The 25,223-nt window shown below is 38.5% G+C and overlaps 1 protein-coding gene across 5 annotated transcripts in view; it reads right to left on the reverse strand.

The window, feature by feature from the left end:
* Positions 1–925: 925 nt before the first annotated feature.
* Bend7 (BEN domain containing 7) overlaps positions 926–25,223 on the reverse strand; it is a 79,361-nt gene continuing 55,063 nt past the window's right edge. The window contains exons 7-9 of one of the 5 annotated variants that reach the window (XM_026410270.2): positions 12,109–12,228; positions 6,219–6,272; positions 926–1,948 (exon numbers count right to left, since the gene is read on the reverse strand). In XM_026410270.2, the coding sequence (XP_026266055.1) occupies positions 1,887–1,948; positions 6,219–6,272; positions 12,109–12,228 (236 nt within the window). In that variant the 3' untranslated portion in view covers positions 926–1,886. Of the gene's footprint in view, positions 1,949–2,011; positions 4,034–6,218; positions 6,273–12,108; positions 12,229–25,223 lie in introns of those variants that run through there. The other 4 variants (XM_077802718.1, XM_026410266.2, XM_026410265.2 and 1 more) reach the window with 4 other exon arrangements.

Consider the following 25,223-nt stretch of genomic DNA (forward strand, 5'->3'; position numbering starts at 1 on the left):
ATATCTGTGAATTGAATATTCCCTCTCCCTCCTCAAGTACTGAAAATTCCAAGCTGTCACCCAGGCTTGGAAGGAAGTGCTTTTGAAGGTTCATGGTGCATATTTAACAGACCCACAGTTGTGAGTAAATGTTTCTACCTTTATTAGAGACATATTCTTCATAGTTTAATAGAGTGAAAGGTCACTAATTAATCTTTTCTATTCCCTTGAGAAATATTTCATTCTGGAAGGCAGAAGACAAATTTTTAAGCATATGCTGCAGAAAAACAAAAGCCCTGGTTTATCCACAGTAGTTCATCAGACCACTTGATAAAACAAAGGGACTGGTTTCATGAAAGAGATTACTGATTGGAGTGGAAAAGGCTAACTAAAAAATACAATGGAAACAATTTTTCTGACCCTTACTTTTAGCTTCAAAAGAGAAAAGAAAAAGAAAAAAGACACACATATACGAGATTAACTGTCTAGTAGACAGATTCCACAAGCCACACCTAAAACCAGTTTCTGTCAATTACAGGGATGTGTGCATCATCTTCAGCTGGTCTTGGTGGAATAATGACATCCCAGAGTGTCCCTCCTGTCTCCAGGCTTAGTTTTTTAGGGTGATACGACACCAGGACCTTGGACAGGGTAGTAAGAAAACCTGGATTCTGTGCCCCACCAGCCATTGAAGGGTTCCCTGGATCTGGGCAATCACTCACCCTCACTTTTCATTTTCCATACCTGCAAAGCTAAAGGTGGGACTAACTGTCCTCTACAGGACCTGTAAACTCCAACAGGTAGATGAAGTATGTGCCAGGGAAAGCAGGAAAGGTGTCCAACTGTCACATGGCAACTTTAAAAAAAAAAAAAAAAAAAAAATATATATATATATATATATATATATATATATATATATATATATATATCAGTTTTAATCCCAGGATCTGGTGGATGTACAGTCAAATTTCTTTCATGCCAATATCTGGCCTTTGGATCAAGTGCCAAAGATTCAAAGCAGGAAAGAAATCCGGAGGCAAATATTTCTGTAAAACAGATACCTACATGGCAAAAATCTCTTTCAAATAAATTCAGAGTTTCTTATGTTGGTTTTATATAAAGCAGAGGGCAAGTGGACCAGGACGTGTACCAGAATATTAAGCATGTACACTTGTGACTGGTTACCACACAGTTAAAATCCTGGGTCATTCAGTTAAAGCCTTCTATTTAAATGGTTGTTATGTATCAAGTAGAACTGGCTACTTTGAGTTTTTCACCTTTTAATTAGTTATTTTGTCTCTGTGTTGACACAATTTATGTTAAAGGGTTTTCTTTCCTAAGAATGCATATATCACTTGCACTTAATTTTGCTATAAATATTTTTTTGGGGGGTGCACTGATGTCATAACTGATTTCATCTTATAAATCAAAGCTATTTTGTCTCCCAGAACAACTTTTTCTTCTAAGCTGAAGAAGGCCTAATTATTTTTGGCGTTTACAACTGCTCTCTCAGTCCTGGAAAAAAACCATTCTCCTTTATAATACAGCTAGGCAATTTATGTGAAAATAAATATGCTTCAAAACTATACATATTCACATTAAGGTTATGAATGAATAAAAAAAGGAAGAATTGCTTGCTTCTTTATGACAGACAATGAACTAACTGGATCGTATGCTGGACTTTTGAAAGGTAACAAATTAACTCTTAAAAACAATTTTTAAAAATCATATACCAAATTGGGGATTGGCTTATAAAGAAAGCATATGAAATTACTCAAACATGATAGATAAACTTCACAGAACACTCACATTTTGCAGGCACCTGAAATACTACATGGATCTTTGAGGAAATTCAAAAGAATTGAAAAGTTACATATGCTAATGACCAAGGTCACTAAAATCAAAGCTTAGGCAATGAAACCTGGTTCTGTGTCCTCCATGTTTTCTCTCCTGGTGTCAAATATATTACCTATAACAGAGACAAGACAATGAAGGGGGAGAGCTGCTTCCCTAAGTGACATTCTACCATGGCCTGACAAGTAGGGAATTGACTTTTAGGTGCTGGTGTTGTAGAGTGAAGTTGTTAAGTTTTTAGCCATGGCTTTAGTTGCGCTAAATGAGCAATTTAGAAACTTGTAATGATTATATTTTACAGGTAATTCCAAGAACATGTGTTACTATTAGAGTGTGTCTATTGTCCAGTAACAGAAAAGGGCTAAATGAAGTGTAATTTACCTGCAAAATGGAGCATCATGCAGCTAATAATGTGTATAACGATTTGTAACAAAATAAGAGAATGCTTTTTAGGTAAAATATCAAATGCTCTGGAAACAAAATTTTATGTATTGATCTCTATTCTATAAACAAAATCAATATAGAGAAAAGTCTGGTAAAAACACCTAATGATGGTTATCTGTGGGTGGAACCATTCATTTAAATTTTCTTCCTTGCACTTCTTAACAGAGAAAAATATGTAAAATAATGCCAATTTGTGACACAGATTGCTAAGCTCAGATGAACATCACTTCTTTTCAAATTCAGAAGTCCCATTTTAAGTTTTAGAAAGTACTATTTTGATTCTACTTTATACTTTTTTTTGTTTTTTAAACCCAATTGTTCCCAGGTTCTGGGGGCTTTTTCTTCCTTATCAAGAACTCTCCACATCTGTGCTGCAACATTTAGGTAAGTGCTTCTGTCACACACTAGTCTGAGGGCAGGAATTTGTCCACAGGACCCCAATGCGGTTCTGATTCCCAGCAGTTGCTCAAAAGGCTCATAGAAGCCTGGTGCGGTGGTGCACACCTGTAATCCCAGCAGCTCGGGAGGTTGAGGCAGGACGATCACAAGTTCAAAGCCAGCCTCAGTAAAAGTGAGGCACTAAGCAACTAAGTGAGACACTTTCTCTAAATTAAAACAAACAAACAAACAACAACAAACAAACAAACAAAAAACAACAGTAAAATAGGGCTGGGAATGTGGCTCAGTGGCTGAGTACTCCTGAGATCAATCCCCAGTATACCCCAAAAGGCTTATAGAACCGGGTGGAGAGGGAATAAATTATGAAAACACATTTCTCCACTACAGAATCTGTATCTGATTTTGTTAAAGCCAGACAAATAAATGGCTGCTTAACTATAGTAGGTCAAAACAAAAGTCATTTGAGCATTTGACCCTGCCCTGCCACTTCAGGTTCATAGCAACCCTAAAGGATTTCCACCTTTTCCTACTTCTTCCTAAAACACACAATTGGAAGGAAAAAAAAGATCTTAAAAAGGTAATAAGGCCATTCCTGAATCTTTAACAAGGACCTGCTGTGGCCAGATCAGGGAAATAAGATAATGAAGGTCTGTATCAGAGCCCCTTGGGGCTCCTGTGGTTCTGATCAGTGAGGCTCCACTCTGAGGATGAAGATACATGTGCAAGAAGGGGGACTCCACTGCCCCGATGTCTTGTCATGGCACATGGAAGGAGGGGTATTAGCAATAGCACTGCATTCAAAGAAGCCAACCAGACTGGGAATTTTACTCTAGAGAGGCAACCAAAGGACATGCTAGACTATCAAGATTCTTTGATTTTATTACTTCAAAATTTGAGCACCAATCTGTGACTTCTTTCCCCCTTTTCTAAAGAATGAACATTTTTATTTATCATGCTGCTTAGCAATTTGTAACCAATCTCTATTAGCAGTCTAGTATAAGACCTGCAGGTGGTTCTACTATTTTCTTCATTACAACCTCACAGCTTTGGGCAAAACTGAGAGAGGACTGAAGTAAATGAGTTTAAACTGCAGCAAATTTTGGGTACACTGATGATGAACATTCTAACTGTGAAGATTGTGAGACATTGAAATGGAATCCTAAATGGATTAGTACATCCATCATCTCTTAGGATCTTTAAGAAACATGCAGAGAAAAGCTGGCTTTGGCTTAAGTATAAGAAAGCTCTACGGTGTAAGGGCTGGGAGTCGAAGGGCCTGGGTTCTGGACAGGCCATCAACCAGCTCTTGAGACCTTGGGGAAGTCATTTAATGTTTCTGGGCCTCAGGCTTTTTTCCCTGTAAAATAAAAGGATTGGATAAAGAAGGGATTGGACTGGGTAATCTCTCAAGTTCCTTCTCATTCTCAGATTCCTTGAAAGTTTTTGTTTTATGAGGATGGTCTAGCATCCTTTGTGCTCAATTTTCTTGTCTGAAATATCTTTACCTCCATTGTCAGTTAATAGTGACGGTGTTATTTTAAGGGGCATGGTATTCAAAGAATAAAACCAAAACCCACTGTGTCATACGGCAGAGGACAAGTGGTACAGATGCCTCCAGATAGGAGACCTGGGGGTAGTAGTCACCCTGGGAGACACAATTAGAAAAGCATAGTATTCCTCCCAAGGGCCTCCTGAAATACACAATTTCATTTTTATGATTAGTGTTTCCTGCATCTACTGGGAGTGGGCTGTGCAGGTTGATAGGAATAAGGCTGGTAGGAGTTGTCCTGATATTCAGGGAATGATAGATTGGGAAGGAACAACAGAGATCACATATTTCAATTCTCTTAATTCACAAATGTGGAAACACAGCCAAATGAGAAATACATTTTATATAATGACTATATATGGGAAGAACTTGATACACACAGATCCTTTTGCACCATGTAGTTCATTTCATTTATTTGTTCATTGATCTGTTGCTTAGTTACTCAATGCAGAGGAAGCAATGTATCATTTATACAGTTGGGCTTCCCTGCTGTTCTGAAGCTCACTATCACATGCCCATCCTACACCTATGGACTCTGCTTTAGTGGCCATCTTGGGATGGTGCTATCAATGAACACATGACCTCTAGGAACTCTAAAAGTTCCTACATACACTAGACATTCTGTTAGTAGTTGCTGAATTTAATTAAAAGCAGAACACTTTAAATCTAGAGGACAGAAAAATTGAGTCAGTCTTTTTCAGTCTTATGTTTTTTGGCGGGTATCTGGATTTTGTGGACAGAATCTTCAGGTACTCTTTTGAGGGCAGTAAATAAAGAATCCTGAGACTAAGTGCATGAATAAATTGTTTAACATGTAGCTCACTGATCAGACAGATACCTGTGTCCTGCCTTATAGATATGAAGTGACAAACAGGCAGGAGGCCAGAATCAGAGGCTTACTTGAGAGTCAAATAAGTAAGAATCATGTCTATGGCTTAATGCAACTGTGTGCAACAAATGCTTCAGTGCAATGTTACATTTGGCTGATCAGGTTCAAGTATTAGGAGTGTGCCACACATGCTGGATGGACTGGCTTATTCAATCATGCAATTAAAATCCAGTAGAAACTGGGTGCCCATTAAATAAAGAGCAATGATGGATTACCTCTCAAAGTCCTTTTTGGAGGAGGTGGGAGAAGACTGAGTAGTCATGGATTTGGTCACACAAAATTAGTGCTCCCTGTTCTAAAGTGAAATCTTATTTCATGTTGTGATGAGACAGAAGTCTTGACTATAGTGACTCCATTTTGTTTAGTAACTCCATTTTGTGAAACAGCCATGTCAACTAGAAAGGTCATGACTGGGCCAAGTTGTTTTTCCTTTTGTTGTGGAAACCCTCAAGAACACATAACTATCTAACTGGGCTCTGTTTGTGTAACTGGGGTAACTGGGCTCTGCTTCTGTAACTGGGGTAACTGGGCTTATTCTGATTGGCTAAGCCGGAAGGCTGCCTGACTGCAATTTCCCACTTCTGTGACTTGGCTTGCTTGCATTGGCTAAACCCCCAAATGTCCTTTTGTGTTTTTTTGGCTTACATATGAAGTCAAACTGAAGGGGGTGCACTACTCTGACCATCTCGCTTTTAGACAGTAGAGTGTTTGCCGCTGGTCAGCAATAAAAGGCTTAATTGGAATGGCAATGTGTGGTCTGAGAGTTATTTGAGGTATCGGTATGACAATATGAAAATATGTTTTAATGTCCACAAATCTGGAGAGGCAAAATGTTGTAATACTGTTATTGAGATTTGCATTTCAGAGATTTTCCTGACTATGAAACAGTGTGAGAAAAACGTAGCTATTCATGCCTTTTATATCCAATATAAAAAACATCTCTGAACCCAGGGTTTTGAGAAACTCTGAATGCCAGGGCCTGGGTCTGTTACAGAAAGCAGCTTGCCCAAGCATCTGCATCTCTAATGTTAATGCCATTTTCAATGCAAATATTTTCTTGCACTGTATTTTCCAGCAGGTGATGAAAATGTAAATGTGTTTTACCTGTTGGTGGTAGAGAAATGCCGTCCAGTCTTTCATCACCGTCAGCTACCTCTGCTGGTTACAAACATAAAACACAAATCTCATTAGTTTCAGGGAGCACATTCATTTTACTGAATACAGTAATACAATTAAAATAACTCTAGTATACATAACAGGTTTCATCCTTTCCTTTTCAGCTTCAGTTGGTTCACATTACAAATTTTAGCATCATTATTTAAATGAAAATTTTTTGATGATGATAATGTCGTAAAATCAACTTTCCCATATTTAAATTTTTAAGAATCTTATGAACCTTATTGTATCAGCCATTTTTGCTTTATTTACATGGGCTTCAACAGCCAACCAGCATCTGGGGTAGACTGTTTAAACATGTCATTGAAGGCAAAAAGGTCAGAGAATTCCTGTTATAAAACCAAACTTGCCATCCCCAGAGCCGCTCCTGCTGGGTAGCCTTAGGAAATGCAAAAAGTGAAACTTTCTTTGGAGATGCTGGAAAATTTATGTCCTCAAGCTGCCAGTCCAACTTTGGCATCTATTCATTCATGAAGAAATACACATTTCTGCAAAAGATTCTTTACTTCTATGATTTAAAATGCAAACTTGATTTAGCTCTGATATATGTTTCAATCTCCTTAGGAATTTTGCAAAGGTATCTCTTTTAGTCACGAAAAACCTTCCACTAAATTCAAAGAGAAGGGGCCCATAAGTCTCCTGATAACTGAAGGGGACTTTAGTCTCCCATTGAATGATCCCCACTGGAAGTTCCCTGCTTATAGTGCAGGTGCACCGTGAGGCTAGTCAAAGGAAGGTTGCCATTTGCATCATGATGTAATGCTGAGTTTGGGGAAGCAAAACTAATGCTGAGTTCTTCTTTTTATTGTTGTTGCTTTAAACACAATCAGGGTTTAGATACAGATAAAAATGTTCCACATTTCCCACCTCTAGTTCATCCTCTAACATCTTGTCCTCAGATGGGTACATCTGGCATTAGCAAAAGACCTGCTAGCTTGCTAGATTCATGGCAAACAGAAAACCCCAAGAAGAGAAAGAGTAGTCACAACCAGTATGGGTTGGAGTTGATTAGAAACCACTAACATGATGTTATAGATAAACATTTATTAACAAAAACAGGCAAGTTAATCAAGAGACTAAATTATTAAAATTTGTAAATAGGTTCATAGAAAAAAATGACACACTAAAAAGCCTTCAGGTTTTTTTTAAAGTTTAGTTCTTTGTGTTTTATTATTTTCTATATTAAAAACAATGAATATATGCCATTTGTATATTTAAAAGACATCATTTTATTCTTTGTGCTCGTGCGTGTATATGTGTATATGTGTGTGTGTGTGTGTGTGTGTGTGTGTGTGTGTGCTGCTGGAGATTGAACCCAGAGCCTTGTGCAGGTAAGGCAAGCACTTTACCAACTAAGCTATATCCCCAGCCCTATGTCATTTTCTTCTAATTGGTTTGAGTGAATTTGAATATGTAGATGACCTACATGGTAGAACTCTTGTTGTCAAGAATTTTTTAAAAATTATTTTAAAATAACTATAAATAATGATGAAACTATCATCATTTGTTAAATACTTTCTATTTACCGAGCTCTTACATGTAGTGTGTTACTGAACTCCTATGATATAGGTCTGTTGTTATGCTCATTTTAACACATGAGGAATCAGGGAGGTGAAGAAATTACGCAGGGTAACACAGCCAGTAAGTGACAATGAACTGGGTTAAATCTGGGTTCTTAATATCTTTGTCATTAATAGTCCAAACACAAACACATGCATCATTATGAGCTGTTGTTTTAAAAATCTTCAAATTTTAGTTCATTTTGTACTTTAGTAACTTGCAGTTTAGATTCATAATTGCTTTTCATTCAGTTACAACAAAAATTACTTTGGAGTATGCATTCTCTTCTCTTTGTAATTCAGCTATTCTTACTTTTCATAAACAGGCCTATGCAATTATTTTCTTTTGTCAGAACAGAACATAAACAACCCACGTTTATGTAAATTATTATATATAAATTAGTATAAGCTAGCTGCATGAACAGGGACAAAATGTCATGGAAGAAGGACATCACTGTATTACCTAAACTTAATTGTAACATCTGTCTGTATCAACAAGTTCACACTCTTTCTTCCCTGGTGACAATCAAGTTGTAAAATTTGGAAAAGATCGAGAAAGTCCAATAAAAATTTAATAGCAGTGACAGCTTTACTCTTGGATCTAACACAAATAATAAATTGTGATTTCAGCTCTGAGGAAGTAATCTAATGAAAATGATAAAAATCCACACCAGGAAAGGAATCATTCCAGTTATAGAAAAAAATGATTACATGTGATGAGAACCCCAAATGAATTTCTGTTTGGATTTGCATAACGACCTTTCAAATCCGTGTGGGGCACTTCTTTTTCCAGAGGCAGGGCAGACTTCCCTAAGCGGATAGTTGATTAGCTTGCCCAGTCAGAGTTTGCACCTAATTCCAGGAATTGAGCCAAATATGATAAATAAGGTTGAAATTGGGGAATATCTATGAGACACTGTTTGTACTATCGTTTAGATGGAAAATAATCAAGACAGCGAACACAAGAGCAAGTAACATTATTGATCCAGGCCCCTTGTCCCCTGCAGGAAATCCAAGTGGCTCTAGTTTTGATTGCTGGGGTCCCACTTTTGTGCTGCTTGAGAATGATATGTAGCAGCACTTCACAGACTGGGAGACAGACTCTGTTTGGCAGGCCAGGGCTGATGTGCTATTATTGAGGTCTGGTTTGGTATGTATGTCAGGGGTGGTTTTGTCTTATGATCACCTTCCACTTCTCAATCACTAATAGAACCTGCTCTAAACATGTCATTGATATCTAGGCAGATTATCTAAACCCACCACTCAAAAACTAAAATGTCCTAAGTCAAATATCCTGATGCCTACAGAACAGGAGTGGGTGATCTTCTAAGCTTCTGAGAGAAGGAAGGGAAGAACTGGGGAACAGGCTACAGTTTGGGTCCCACTCTATGTGTGTGTGTGCTGGGGGGAAAGCAGCACTGGAAATGTGAATTATTAATAGAAATGCTGTGATAATTAAGAAATGTGTTCACTGACCAGTCTGTGGGAGGTAGGAAGGGCAATGTGGAGTCCTACTGTGCAGCCCTACTGTGTGTAGTCATGTTTGCTGGTGGGAAGATACCAGAACTTATCATTGGTCTCAGCATCTGACAAGAAGGGGGAAAAAAAGGCATGATTATTTTGGACACTGTTGGACATATACAGCTTGACAAAGGCACCAGAAGAATGACATTGAAACTTAATTTCCTACTGTCATCCTGTGGTACAGCAATGCCCTTTCTCAGTCCCTGGGAATAGCCTTCCCCAATATCTCCCTACTTTTTGTTACTTCTACCTTTAAAGGTTTCTTCTAAAAATTTCAAGCCCTTTAGGACCTGTAGTTCACTCTCTTCAGTGAGAGGCACGTGTTTTGGAACACAAAGCCCTCTCCTTCCTTTCTCAGGTAATCTCTGTAGCATGTCAATTAGTAATCTCAACAGTCCTGTTATACACAGCTCCTTCCCCTCAAGGTCCCAGAGAGCTTCAAGTATCTCTGATTGCTGCATCTGCCCTGAGCAGCCCCTGCAAAGCAGAAAGGAGACAGCCACTCACAAAGGGATCTTCTGCCTGCCTCAGGCTAGCTCAAAGCTGGTGGCATAGTTGGGACTAGAGTCTGGGAGAAGCAAAGGTGGCTGGTTCTTGGTTGGTACACTGGCCCCTTGCCTTTTCTCTGGGCTTATTGATCTTGAACTTAGGTCTCTACATTAGGACACACTTTAGGTTTCTCTTAAACTAGAAAATTATATTGTATATAATACAATATATGGGGGGGGGTCAACAATTTCCACCTTGCAAATCAATAGGAAATGAAAGTTCTTACTCAGTCAAGACGTCCAAAGTAGAATCTTGGCACACAGGCCAACTTAGTAGTTACTGGTGTGGTCAACACTCAGACTTAATACTTGGGCCATAAAATTAAGATGAGACATCCAACATGACATCATCCGTGCTAACCTGGTATTACCCACTGGGTAAACCTTCTGAGCAACTTATGTGCCTTCAACTCTAAAAGTGCTCTTTTATTTATTAATTTTTCCCTTTTCCCTTTGCACTTTGTGGTAAAACATTTAAAGTCTACTCCCTTAATGTATTGTGTGCCAATACATTTCTGTTCATTATAAATCGATTACTCAGTCTGTAGTATTTTGCTTCAGGAGCACAAAATGGACTAAGAGAACAATCTCATGTGTTTGCTAGAGATCATTTTCATATTCAAAGTCCACCTCCCAAACTGACTCATACTCTAGCCACAGGGGTTCCAAAGGCCAGATGCCATGGTGTTGGATCTGGATTTTTTTTTTTCATCTTATATAATTGACAAAATTTGTATATTTATGATGTACATAGTTTTCTGAAATACGTATTCATTGTGGAGTGGTTAAATTGAGCTAATTAATAGGATCACTTTGCATACTTTGTGGTAAAAACATTTAAAGTCTACTCCCTTAATTTTCAAGTGTTTTATTAACAATTAACACTGTTAGTTGCCATATGGCATAACGGATCCCCTGATCTTATTCCTCCTAACTGACATTCTGTATACTTTGTCTAGTATCCCTTATTCCCCCCCAGCCCCCTGGTGACCACCATTCTAATCTTGACTTCAGTGAGTTCTACTTTTCTTAGATTCCACAGTGGGATCTTGAGATCTCTTTTCTGTGCCTGGTTTACTTAGTGCAACACCCTCCAGGCCTGCCCATGCTGATGCAAATGAAACTCCGAGACTTCCTCTTTAAGGTTGAGTAAGCAGTATTCCATTGTGTATATATATATATACTACATTTCTAAAAAATACATTGATCTACTTCTGGTGGACACTTACGTCAATTCCATATTTTGACTATTGGTGAAAATGTATCAATGAATACAGGAGTGCAGAGAGCTCATCAACATACTTTCATTGATTTTGATATATACCTTTTTTTTGATATATATCTTTTTGAGGACCCTCCACACTGTTTTTCAAAATAGATGTATGAATGTATAAGGAATTTTTTTAAAAAAATAGAAATCTGTGGACTCCTAAAGACAACTTTTTTTTTTTTTTTTTTTTTTTGGTGCTGGGGATTGAACCCAGGGCCTTGTACATGCGAGGGAAGCACTCTACCAATTGAGCTATATCTCCATCCTGAGACAACTATTCCTGTATGATAGGAAAAAACTGACCTCAAGGGATTTCTCATTGGTACAATGGCCCACTGTCACTTTGGGGAGCCTGAGATTTCAAATGACCAAATCTAATTGTCACAATGCAACTAATGTTCAATTTTCCTGGAAGGATAACCCCCAAATTCCCAAGCCCAAGCCCAGACTTTAAAACACACATACATTCCTTCTTCCTTGATGTGATTGATGGTTCTTATTGAAGGATTTTGGCTAATTAAAAAAAAAATCTTAAACAAGTAGGACATTTTTAATAAATCAAGCAGACCCAAACAAACAAGAATAAATAGGCAAATAGAAGAAAACCACAAAAGAGAGACCCAGTTTTATATGTGAGACACATTGGACCATAAATGAGATTAGCAATCTTTTTCCTTTGTACTTTTCAGAACAAATGGCCTGTCATAAGTTTTACTACGTAATCTTAAGGTGAGTTTCAAAATCTTGAATAAGACTTTAAGGTAGCTAACCAAAGCACATTATGTAGAGCTTTTCCTTCAAAAAAGAAATTTCCTACTAAACTGCCCTAGAGAAAAGTATTGTGCTTTACAAAGGCTAAGAATAAATACAGTACAATAAAGTACTTCCACAATTACTTTTTTACAACCAATTCATACCTGATCCTCTTTTTAACCTTCTTCTGGCCAGTTTAATTTGATCCTGTAGAATCTGTACCCAGTCTCTTGGGCCAGGAAGTTTATCCACATGGTTAGCAGTACAGTACTTTTCTGTGAAGACTGAAAGAGAATGTGAAATATACTGTTATATACTTTAACAAATAAAATATGCAGATCTGAAATAGGAATATAGCCCAAGAAGAAAATAAAAGTCTAGTTCTTTCTTTTTTGGAGATGCTGGGAACTGAACTCAGGGACTCACCTATGCTAAGAATGTGCTCTACCACTAAGCCCCCCACCAAAAGTCTATTTCTAAAGGATGTCAGTTGTGTAGTATATGCTTTCCAAATCTGAATGATAAAGATGATTATCAGCCTGCCTCTGGCTACCAATGGTGGATTGTGCTTTAAAATGAAACTGGCTGGAAATACTGAGAAATTCACATGGAAACTGCTCTTTCTACTTCTCCATCTCTCTGTGTATGTATCTCATAGGCCCAAAAGGAAATACTTCCTACTGATCCACTGGCCCCACAAACACACTGAAAGACCTTACTTTTTGCTGTCGAATCAAAATAAAATGAAAAATTACACAAAAAGATGATGTTCTCATGGTGATTCTCATTAACCCAGTCAATACTCAAAATAAATAATAATGCGGTATGTCTCAATGAAATTTTAAGACATAATCTAGACAGAAATTCCAATTTGAGTTAACTCTAGTTCTGGGTAAAGGCCTCCCTTATTAAGCCCAAAGAAACTAGGGAGAATCATCTGGCAGGACAAAAGGAAAGCAGGACAATGACCTCAGGAATGCCACGCACAGTATGTGACTGCATGTATGGGTGACATTTCTACCTCCCTCTCCAGTTCCTGAGCACTTTTCAACTTGCCTTTTCAACTGGCTCTCCATAAGGTCAACATCTAGTCTAAAGTCATATCACGCTGCCTTCTTGGTATTTAAAATATTGGTAAGTTTAATGTTTTAAAAGGTTTCTTTTAAAAAGAAATAACAGAGAAAAATATTGACAGATTCAACTACATAAAAATTGAAATTTCCATTTAATGAAAAATAAATATTTCAGTAGAATGAAAAAGTCAATTGCACTAAATATGGCTGAAAACATTCATTATCTACCACCATCTAAAGAGCACATTCAAATAAAAAGTCCCCATAAAAAAATGGACAGAGTTATCTGCAGCATACTCAGACATGTATAAAATATTAGAAAAAAATGTTAAACTAATACTTAAATCAAAGAACATACTTCTTAGGAGATAATTTAAGGAAGAGAAAAAGCCATGTATGCAATCTCATATGTAAGCAATCCAATTGTATGAGGGTGGCCACAGGAAGGAGGGGATCCCCTCAGGAGGCTATTATAATTGTAGAAGTGACTACAGTTGCCAGAGCAAGTCAGGTATCTAGGGCAGAGGACTGGAGTTTTTTCGTGTATCATATGATATAATAAATATAGAAGAAAGGGAAGACTTGTGAGGGTGGGGAGTGTTTTTGGACCACCCATGTGGAGATGGCCAGCAGATGTGGACAGAGAAGCCTACACTGCAGGAAAAGGGCTGGCCTGAACACACTGGTCTGAAAGGCACAAACAGGCAGTTGTGTCTGGGTACCCCCAGGCATTGATTCCAGGACCCTTGAGGATGCCCAAATCCTGGATTGCTCAAGTACCTTATAGAAAATGGCGTAGTGTTTATATATAACCTATGTACATCCTCATGCATACTTTAAATAGCCTGTGGATTGCTCATTATTCCTAATACAAGGTAAACACTATGTAAGTTATACTGTATTGTTCAGGGAATAACAAGAAAAATGTCTGTGCATGTTTCATACAGATGTGGTTTGTTTCTTTCTTCTTTTTTTTTTTTTTGTCCTCAGTATTAAATCTGGGGCCTTGTGCATGTTAAGCATGCACTGAACCACTGAACTATACCTCCAGTCACCGAGTTGTATGGAATTTGGGATTTGGTTTGCTTTTGTTGTTGTTTGTTTTGTGGTGCTGGGTTTTTTTCTGAATATTTTTAATCATTGGCGGTGAACCCAATGACACATAGGTCTGACTATGTATGTGGTAGTTAATGAGAGAAAACCAATAACCAATCCCCGAGAACATACAGAGTAAGAAGCCCACCATGCCAGGCACAGAACTACGGACAACACCAGTGCTTAGAAGGAGAAGATAGGAGGGAGCTGTTATCTGAACCCAGAACAAGTGGAAGACAGCGGCCAATTCAGAAGTGGTTCCAGACTGGAGTGATGGATCCTGTGATTCAGCGAACTCAGCAGTGAAAAAGCTCTATCAGGGTGCAGAGTGTGGGGATCCCCGCACCCCGTAGTGGGGATTGAACTCAGAAGCAGTCAATCACTGAGTCACATCCCCAGCCCTATTTTGTATTTTATATAGAGACAGGGTATCACTGAGTTGCTTAGTATCTCACCATTGCTGGGGATGGCTTTGAATTCATGATCCTCCAGCCTCAGCCTACCAGCCACTAGGATTACAGGTGAGTGTGGGAATGTTTGGAGCTATCTCTGAGGAGAACTGGAAAATGGTAGAGTGAGGACAAACAGAAAGGCTGCCAAGCCACAGATGGGGTGACAAGTCTACACAGGTGAGGCGCTGTCTCCATCAGCACTTTGCAGCTCCCATCTAGGACAATGGATGATAGGACTGGCCTAGGGGCAGGAGTTTGCCAGATACTTTTGGCAGAATCGGGTTCAATCCCCAGTATCAAAGAATCAAAATAAAAAAATCAAATAAAATAGCAGTGGCATGCAGCTGTGGAGAGGATGCTAAGGTGTGCTCAATAGTGTGGGCTGAAAGGCAGAAGAGGCCAAAGGGATCAGAGATGAAGGCCAGACACCATGTGGCCAGTGGGTCAGATGGATCTTTGTGTGGCTGATAGAAGAAGATTCTATCCCAGCTCACTTGAGTAGAGGGGGAGTTATGATTAGGATGCAGAACTAAGGAGCAGGAAAACATCAACCAGGCTGCCCAGTGTCAGTTATGTGGGACTTAGGAGAGTAAGCAGCCTCCACCTGGGAGAGAACAGAGGAAAACGATACCCTGGGTGGTAGGTGTGCACTTTTAAATTTACACCAGGTTGTAAATGACGTTTCTTTTTCTCCTTCAAAGCACCTAGTGCCTTGCACTGAAGAAACTCAAGATGCATGTGATGAATAGGCAAACATATTTTTCAGTTTTGTTTCTAATAAAAGCAAAAACAGTAGCTCACAAATTTAGATTAAGTGGGGAAAAATTACTAGGAAGCTTTAATTAACAGAATATTTTGAAAGAAAGAAGGTTTTTTAATTACACACACATGCCCAAAGTTTATTAGAGAATCGCCAAATGATGTCATTGAAGTTCTGTTTTAATAAATGGAAAAATATATTTGTTACTTAGTACCCTATTTGCTTATATGAAAATATATACTACAAAAATTATTGAATATACTGTCTTTGCAGGGAAACATCTTCCCACTTGTAGTATTATTTATATAATTAATTTCCATAGCAACCTCTCTTTTCTTAGATAGTGAAATGCATGTGTCCAAATTATCACATATTAAAAACTAGTGGTTCCAAAATAACAAAGTAGATTTAGGCTGTGCCAATATCAAAATGACTCCTGGGCATGTCAATAACCAAGTTCAGGAGAGCCAAAGGGAAGGCTGTGGAATGTTTTGTTCAACTCTGGGAGGAGCTTCAAGTCAGACCTTTCCAATATAACCTTGAGTTCAAGTACTCTGTCATTCATTTTTAAGGCAACACTTTCTGCTTATTTTTTTCTCCTTTCAGTTAAAAGCAATTTGGTTTCAAAAGAAAGAATCCAGGAAAATTGCTGTCTCCTGGGTTTGTGACTGAGACCTTTGAAGACAGAGTGCCAGACTTCTCAAAAAATACCTATACAATAAATATTTCCATTAGGCATATATTGACATTCTAGTTCATGGATTAATCCAAACTTAAAAGAGACTTTTAACTAGAATTTACCTAATGAAGAGAAAATCCTATTCTTTTCACTACAATAGCAGATGAGGCCTAGAACAGGCCAAAAGATGATTGTTGCACTGATGTGAAAATAGTCAAAATGCCATGTGAATAGAGGTAAGGAGTATGCAGAATATATTTTTGCTATCTGAATCTATAGCTAAAGGTCAAGCTATTATCCTGGTAACAGTTCCATTAGGAGTAATGATGTGAAAAGAGGTATTGCATTAATGCACTGGGTTTCCTACTATGTTAATAGTGGGTCATTAAGAATCATAGTAGGATAATTTGCATTCATCTTTAGAATGCAATAGGTTCTAAAAAGAAACTTCCCCCCTTACCTATTTTAATATATTAAACAGAAGTGAGGGACTAATTTTAAACAAGTTCAAATAATCCGAACAAGTGGAATGAGGCCAACAATTAAACTAAATAAGAGTATAAGCATCCACTCTGCTTAATAATTTGAGGTCCCAAGGCACAGAGAGTATGTTAAGTCACCAGGGAGATGACAAATGCTTGAGTTGATCCGTACTTGAGTAATGACTTTCCCGGATGCTTGCATTCATTTGAACCATGCCCTTTAATTGTTTATAAATAATGAATAAGCTTGTGGCGGCTGAGCAGATCCTTCCCAGGAATGTGGCTTTTAATATAATCATCAATGAATGTGGTGCTGGGTAACGTGTCTAACATGTGGAATCTGCCACCCGCAAACAGAGTGGACAGGCCATGTCCCCCAACTGCTCTCTGTCCGAAGGACTTCATTTGGAGTGTTTCTGCCTTATCTGTGCTGGGAAAAAAAGCAGGGTAGGATATGGAGTTTTAAAGGACATCCTGGTGTCATACAGACAATTGAAGGAGCAGAAGTAGGCTTGCATATCTTTAATTTCACTGTGAAACCCTTTGGGAACTCTGGCCAGCAGGGACAGGTCACGCCTGGGTATGATGGCTCAAGTGTAACTTGTGATCAGACAGACAAGTGGGACTAAAGTCTTATAACAAGCAAAATTGAAAGCCACATCCTCATCATATTTGCCAAACTCTGAGGGCCCTGTGAGGGGCAGCAGCCTCATACTAGGGTCCCAGGTGACAAGCAGAGCAACTCAACTGGGGACACCTGTGATTGGGGAAGTGCTAAAAGCACAGGGACTCTTGGGCAGCTGCTTCTTCCTTATATCAGAGTGTTACATGACCAACATATATTCCTTTCACATTCTCCTCTCTCTTTCTATACTTTTTGTTGGGTCCTGAGGATTTAACTCATAAGCAATTTACCACTAAGCTACACTCAGATCTTTTTATTATTTATTTTGAGACAGGGTCTAAGTTGCTTGGAGTTTTGCTAAGTTGTACAGCCTGGCCTCAAACTTGTGAAACTCTTGCCTCAGCCTCCCAAGTCACTGGAATTATAGGCATGCACCACTAGGCCTACTCCTTCTACTCTCCTAAAGATATTACTTGAGACTTCCCATTTGCTTAGCAGTTCATATCTCATTTAATCTTCATAACTACCATTGGGCAGGTATTTTGATCCTAAACTACAGATGACCAAATCAAAGCATGGGCAGGCTAAATGACTGTTCTGAGATTGCACAAATAGTAGGGATTATTTTCCACATAAGTTAGTTTTTAATTTAAAGGTATAGATGAATACTGAGGTATTGTAAAAGCAAAATGGTTGAGTTCTAAATAAAAGCACAGCAATTGTTAAACAAATACTGGTATTATTTTCAATCACACAAACTGGAAGTGTGAGGGACAACTGGGGAGAGAGAACTCATTGAGTCCGGAAGATCTTCCCTTCACCGTTGCCCCCACCCTCAGACCAAGGAGGCCAGCTGAGCACACATGGGTAAGCTCTAATGGAAATTGGGCTATAGGGGGATGGATGGGAATTTGGAACTCTGAGACTTGATGACTTGCTGTCAATGCCCAGGAGAGCCATGCCAAACACTGCACGAAAGCATGAGCCAGATCCTCTCCCACCTCCTCCTGGAAACAGCAGGCAATGAAAGAATGAGAGCTTAGCAACTGCAGGCAAAGCTGAAATGTCACGATGTGAGTAGTCAGGTTGTCCCAGTGCAAACCAAACTGTGAGGGAGCAGAGTGTAGAGGCAGAGAAAGCAGATGTGCCAAGAGAAGCAGAGACCCAGAGAGGCAGAGAACACAGCTCATAAGATGTATACCAAGAACAGCAATGCAGGCAAGCCCACCAGTGACCTCGGTGTTTCCCATGTAAACAAGTGGCTTCTTTTTTTTTTTTTTTTAATATTTTTTTAGTTGTAGAGGGACACAATCTCTTTAGTTTTTATTATTTGTTTTTATGTGGTGCTGAGGATCAAACCCAGGGCCTCATGAGTGCAAGCTCTACCACTTAGCCACAACCCCAGCCCAACATGTGGCTTCCTGAAGTAACTTTTTTCCTCAAGGAACTTGGGTGGTACCCTGCTTCTTGAAACAAAAGAGCCCCCTTTTTCCCTCAAAAAACTAAAAAATCAAATAGTTTTAATGTGCGTGATACATGGTGACCACCTGTGCTTTTTCTAGGCAAGAGTCAGCAATGTGACACTCTTACTTAGAAGCAAATATAATTACTGAGACTCAGAAAGAAACCAGGGCATTTAGTTTTGACCAAGTCTTCATGTCTTGATAATTTTCTATGGTGACAAATACAGGGCAACTATTTCAAGTGTACTTAGAGCCAGTTACATGGCTTTAGCATGATAATAGAATAGTTTAATCCAAGGAAGGAAGGAAAGATGCAAGAAAAGAAAAAGGAACAAAGGAAAGAAATACCCTAAGATTATTTTCACATATAACATCTAGCATTATCCAGAAGAGCCTTCTTTTTTTTTCTTTTTAAATGGAGTGATTTTTTTTGTTTTTAATTTTTTTTAGTTGTAGATAGACACAATATCTTTATTTTATTTATTTATTTTTATGTAATGCTGGGGATTGAACTCAGTGCCTCACATACAATAGGCAAGTGCTCTACCACTGAGCTACACTCCAGCCCTGGAAAAGCCTTCATGAAGGAAGCATTTTATACAGCTTGGAGACAGATTCTGAGTACACCCCTGATGACATACCATCACCTTTTCCAAGGCTCAGGTGTGTGGGCACCAAGTCTTCTGATTTCCTGTTTCTGACTTCTCTGCACCCATAAATCTTAGAAGCACATCAGGAGACACATAGTCACAAAGGATCTTTTGAGCTCTGACTGCTTCAGCATATGATTTCTATCATCCATTTTGTTGATTCATATTAAGATCAATTAGAGTGGATGTTGTTTTCTGATCCTGTACACAAACAGGTGGGTGCTTCATATCAAGAACCTGAACAAAACTGTGCCTTATTATAAAAGCAACATGTATTCAATTGGGAAATATTTATCCAGTACCCATATGTGCTAGATTATGCTAGGTTCTAGTAAGCAAATGGCCCCTTGACCTCAAAGAGCTTGCAATAAAGAGGAGGATAAAGGGGAATAAGGGATCAAGAATAGACAAGAATACAATTGCTACTACAGAAATCATTCAGGGCCACAGAGAAGGGAATCCCACCCATGCCTGTGCTGGAGGGTTGGAGCTGAGGAAAGCTTTTGGATAAAGTGATGGACGGCTACACTGGACCTTAAGAAACGGTAAAGGTCAAAGAAGGTAGAGAATGTTCCAGACACAGGGAAGGGTATGTGCAGACCAAAACCACACCTTGCAACTGTCCTGAGGTGGGGGCTGCAGTCTCAATGGCCACAAAGTTTGGATTTGACACAGATATAGAAGTAGAAAATAAGGGCCTGGACCTGTGTGTGGAGGAGTTGAGACTCAAGCCTCTGCCTGAAGCTGTAAAAATAGGAATGATCTACCACTAGCAAGGAGGCTGTGAGCAAGCTGTCAAGTCTTTGGGGGAAGAAAAAGTTGCCTGAGAAAATCCTAAATGCTTGCCTTACACCTTGTAGAGGTTTGGAATTTGAAGCTCTATCAACTGCATAAAAGTATAAGTGAGCATAAGCATTGCTGTTGATAGTCTAGGGTCCAGACAAAAAGAAAAGCAGAATAACTCTTAAGAGTGCCTCTGAAGCTTGGGCCTCAGCAGATTCTCATGGACGAACTCCTGTTTAAATATAGTGAAACACATGAGGAAACAATCCACCATGAGTGAGGCCTGAGAAATGTAGGATTAGAGCCCCACAGACTTGAGAAAATAGAATGTTGAATAAGTGTGCTTGAAATGGAAGGACTTCGTTCATCAAGGAAGGCCAATTACAAAGAGAACCAAACAGAACTTGTAGAAATTAAAACATAGTAGTTGAAATTTAAAAACTCATAGGAGAGACTAATCAATAATGGAAAAATAGGAAAAGGGAGGAAATTTGGGGAGGAAAAATAACAAATAATGACAAATTAATATCACTGAGTAGAACAGGGAGATTGATATGAGGAATTATCCAGATTGTAACACAGAGATGAAGAGATGAAGAATATTATAGACAAATTAAGAGATATGAAGGATGGAACGAAATGATCCAATAAACACTCACAGATGTTTCAGAGGAAGCCAAATGAAAGAATAGAGGAAAGGCCAAGTAAGTTAGAGACAACAGATGAAGAATTTCCAGAACTGATGAATAATAAACTCTTGGTCCCAAGCAGCAAAACCATCTGACATATTAGTAATAAAAGTAAATATATATGTGGACCTGTAGTAAAGAAACCAGAGAATGCCAAAGGATGAAGAGATTTTGTAAGCAACTAGAGTGGAAATTATCTGAAAAAGGACAGGCTACCAGCAGATTCACAGCAACTGAATCTAGAAGCCACTGGGATATCTTCCAATTGCTCTGAAAGAATCCTCCTCCATCTAGAATAGAATACCCAGCTAAACTCCACACCCTAAGACAGTGATGGTTAGATAAAGAGATTTTAGAACACCAACTGAAAGAAAAGATTACACAGACCCTCATTCAAAGAATTATTAAATGTTGTACTTCAGGAAGAAGAAAACTGAATACAGAGAGAAAGAACTGGAGCCAAGAGAAGAGGAAGGAAGAGATTAGAGGAGGACATGACCTGAAGATATTCAGAATTATCATAATACCCATGTTATGACAACTCTGTGGCATTGGCTCAGAGGTCCATAAAAGTGTCCACAATAGAAGATGGGAGCTCAGTATCTGTCAGAGATGGAATCACAAATCAATAAAAAAAACAATTTAAAAATTTAAAAAAATTAAAAAGGGGTGGTACTGAAATAATTGACTATCCAAAGAACAAGAAAGAAATCTCTTTGTCACATTTTAGAAAAGAGTAAATTCCAGGTGGATTAAAGATCCAAATATACAAAAGAAAGCCTTAAAGCTTTGTTGGTAAAAAAGAGACTATTCGTTACAGTAAGGAGAATCTTTTAAAAATGCGCACACAAAAAAAGCACAAAGCATAGAAATCTGACAGTGCAACCTCAACTTTAGAATGATAAAAGACAGCATGGCAATGTTGTTACACACTGGAAAATAAGAGGTGGTATCTGCAATATGTATATCTGACAAAGATCTCAGGTAAGACAGTAAGAAAGCAATGACCTAATGGAAAAACAGAAAAAGTAGAAATTCACAGAAGAAAAAATAACTAAATAATGACAAAATGAAATGATCCTCAAACTCATTAGCTATCAGGGATTCTACTACCAAGATGCTGAAACCAATTGAAAAACTAAAGTCTGACAACACTAGATATTGGCAAGAATGAGGAAAAGTGGGATTTCTTCTATGTTGCTAGTGGGTTTATAAATAATATCAATCACTTTAGAGAGCCACTTGGCAATGCCCAATGAAACTGAAGATGCTGTACCCAGTCACTTGGCCATTCTACTGCCTGGTGTGTTCCCTAGAGAAAAATGAGACATGAAATCCAGGAGACACCAAGAGGACCTCTGCCATGGGTAACAGAGAGAAGAAACAATCCCAGTGTCTCCAGATTATAGACAGGGAGGGCTTCACCATGTAGTGGTTGTAACTGAAATGAATAATCCAGAGTTATAAGTAGTTATCTAGACAAATCTCTTAAAAAAAAAAAAGGGGGACATGTGAAACAAAATCCAGTGGCAAAAATACAGATGAAGCTGTGTATATAGATTTGTAAGTACATGAAATAATGGCGAGTATGATTTATGGATAAGGAAGTGGTAAAATAAAAAACACAAATGGGAAAGATGCACACCAACTTCAGGTTACTCTTGAGGAAGTAGGAAAGAGAAAAAGAATGAACTAGAACATTTTAATTATTAAAATCTAAAGAAAGAGGGGGTATAAAGTAAACATCAGAGCAGTTCTCAGTCTCAGATAAGGCAGAGAGAAAATGAATCATGGTGAATGTCTTCACCATTTCAAGATGAACACTTACTTCCACTTCTTAGTCGAAGGGTTATGCTGAAGGGGATGAATGTCACTCTTAGTCTAGGAACAAATCAGAAAACTTCTCCTAAGACTCTGCCACAGAAATACCAATGCTGACCAGACCTCAGTTATACTCCTTAAAAATACTCTCTTTCGGGTTCAGCACTGGAAGCTCTCTCTAGAAAGTTTTGTAATTTGCTGGAGGGGACTTATGGAGGGAAGACCTCCTCTGATTTCTCTCTTCAGGTCTGACCTTAGAGATGGTCTCCCTGAGTTTTCCTAACCAGAATTTTTCAATAATAATAATAATAATAATGTCTTATGTTTGACTAGACTTTAAACTTGAGGAGGGCAGAGATCATGTCTTGCATTCACTGTGGGCACATAAAGGCAAACATGAATGTTCTGTTCATGAAAGAATAAATCTCATAAACTTTTTTCTCTGGTCTATTACTTAACTTGAAAGAAACAGAGGAAGAATCTCTTTAGTAAATAGCCACAGTCTCAAAATTTACTGAGCCCTGAAGTTCATTTCAGATTTGGTTTAACAATAAAAATTTGGCAGATCATTAACTATAATACACCTCAAAAGGAAGGCTTTAAGTTAAGGAAATAAAATATTGCAAACAATATGCTTACATGAGAATTAGAATGTCCTTCTGAGTTATATAGGAGACTGTTGCAGAGCCCTACTGGGCAGCCCACTGACACAGACTCAGAGGCATGTATGGCCAAAGCTGACCATAATGTCTATCTAACACTTAGTGCTGATCATTATTGCCTAGGGCTATTACTTGCAGTTGGTAGCTGTAATTAAAAGGGCCCTCGATAGACTTATTAAATTTATTCTCAGCCATATTTACTTAATTTTGTAGGTTTACTTTTGAGAGTTTGGACTAAAATTTCTGAATCATAGAATCTCCGAACTGGAGACTTTAAAACTTAATCAAGTCACACTCTTTCAGGAGCTTAAATGATGGCCAGGAGTAAGTATGCATCCCATAATGTTCTCTCATTATTCCCAACCTGGTGGGATTGTGAGGTTTGAACAATCTTGTCTAATCACTGTGATTCTCAGAGATTTGAGGCCACTAGAGTCTGGAGGAAAACAACCCTATCCCTGTCTCTCTGCATTCCATTTTGTTACAATGGCATCTCTATCTAGAAAGTGCCAAGAAGTGCCCATAGTGGTTTCTCAAATTAAACAAAGTTAATTTCAATTTATATTCATTTAAGAAAGCCCACAGCAGAACTCTACATTTGTAACTATTGGGAAATATGATTAACACTTTCCTTTGGCAAGTTGTGCTACAATGCACCTTTGCTTAATGTTTCTGGTATAGTTCAAGGGAATAAATTACATCTGCTAAATATTAATATCTGAGTAACAAGCTTTGATATAATGATGTTTACTCTTTAACACACCTTTTTTTTTAAGCAAAGAAAAATGTTTTACAATCATAGATTTATAGGAATTCTACCTGGAAGGCACCTTGGAAATATTTCATATAACTCATTTATTTTATAGATCAGGAAGCTGAGGCCCAAGCAAAACAAAAATTTTAAATATTGAGAATCATCAAAGAGTTCGACAATTGGCATAAAATGGCATGCATACCACCACCACTCTACCCAACCACTGTGCCATAGAAAGCTCACACTTGTCTGTTTATTAGATAAATGTCTGGAGGAGGGTAAAGTTAATGAGTTTTTCAAGCTAGGGCTTCTGGGTATATGAACTTTCTTTGTCACTGCATAAATACAGAGTTCACCCTATAGCCAGGAAGTCTGCAAGAAATGCCTCCAGTTTTAGAACGAGTTATGTCACAGTGAAAGAGTTCAGGTACCATCTGACTCCTCACTATCATCCAAATCCAGAGGTGAGCAAGGCTGGAAGAACAACAAAGAGCCCCAAGCTGGGCAGGAAATGGTATGGTCTCCTCCACAGATCATGTGCTGGCTCCATGATTGTACCACTTTCTGTGGCTGCTGCACAGAGTGAGGTTGGGGTGAGGATGCTGGGGACCTCAGGACAGGGCTGATGATTCAGGGTTATGGAGGGCTTTATTTTTTGTTCTTTTCACGTGGTGACAACTCCCTTCTAATTGAGGTCAGCTTTAGGAAAATTTTACATGCACATATTGAGGGTGGCAGTAAAGTTCTCAGACTCTTATTTGATATCTGAGGCAATTTGTTATGATATGAATGCTAAAAAAACACATGGTTGGGTAAGTGTACTGATGTATTAAGAAATCTTGAGCAGGGCAAGGTGGTGCACATATGTAATCCCAGCAGCTTGGGAAGCTGAGTCAAGAGAATTTCGAGTTCAAAGTCAGCCTCAGCAATAGCGAGGTGTTAAGCAACTCAGTGAGACCCTGTCTCTAAATAAAATACAAAATAGGGCTGGAGATGTGGCTCAGTGGCCAAGTGCCCCTGGGTTAAATCTCCGGTACCCCCCACCCAAAGAAATCTTAAGACAATAAGCATAGGAAATGCACATTAAGCCTGACTATGGATTCCACTGTTGGATTTCTTTAAACCCAACTCTCACAATTAGTTTATTATATTTTACCTTTTCAAGATGATTAATCTGTCATATGAATGAAAAAATGACAAACCACCCCTTTCATACTGCATATTGTGGAGCTCATTCTTTGACAATAATTAATGTTTTCAGAGCTCCCACCGAATACAAATTTGGTTTCAT

Source organism: Urocitellus parryii, chromosome 9 (assembly GCF_045843805.1).
Source record: "Urocitellus parryii isolate mUroPar1 chromosome 9, mUroPar1.hap1, whole genome shotgun sequence".
NCBI classification, from domain to species: domain Eukaryota; kingdom Metazoa; phylum Chordata; class Mammalia; order Rodentia; family Sciuridae; genus Urocitellus; species Urocitellus parryii.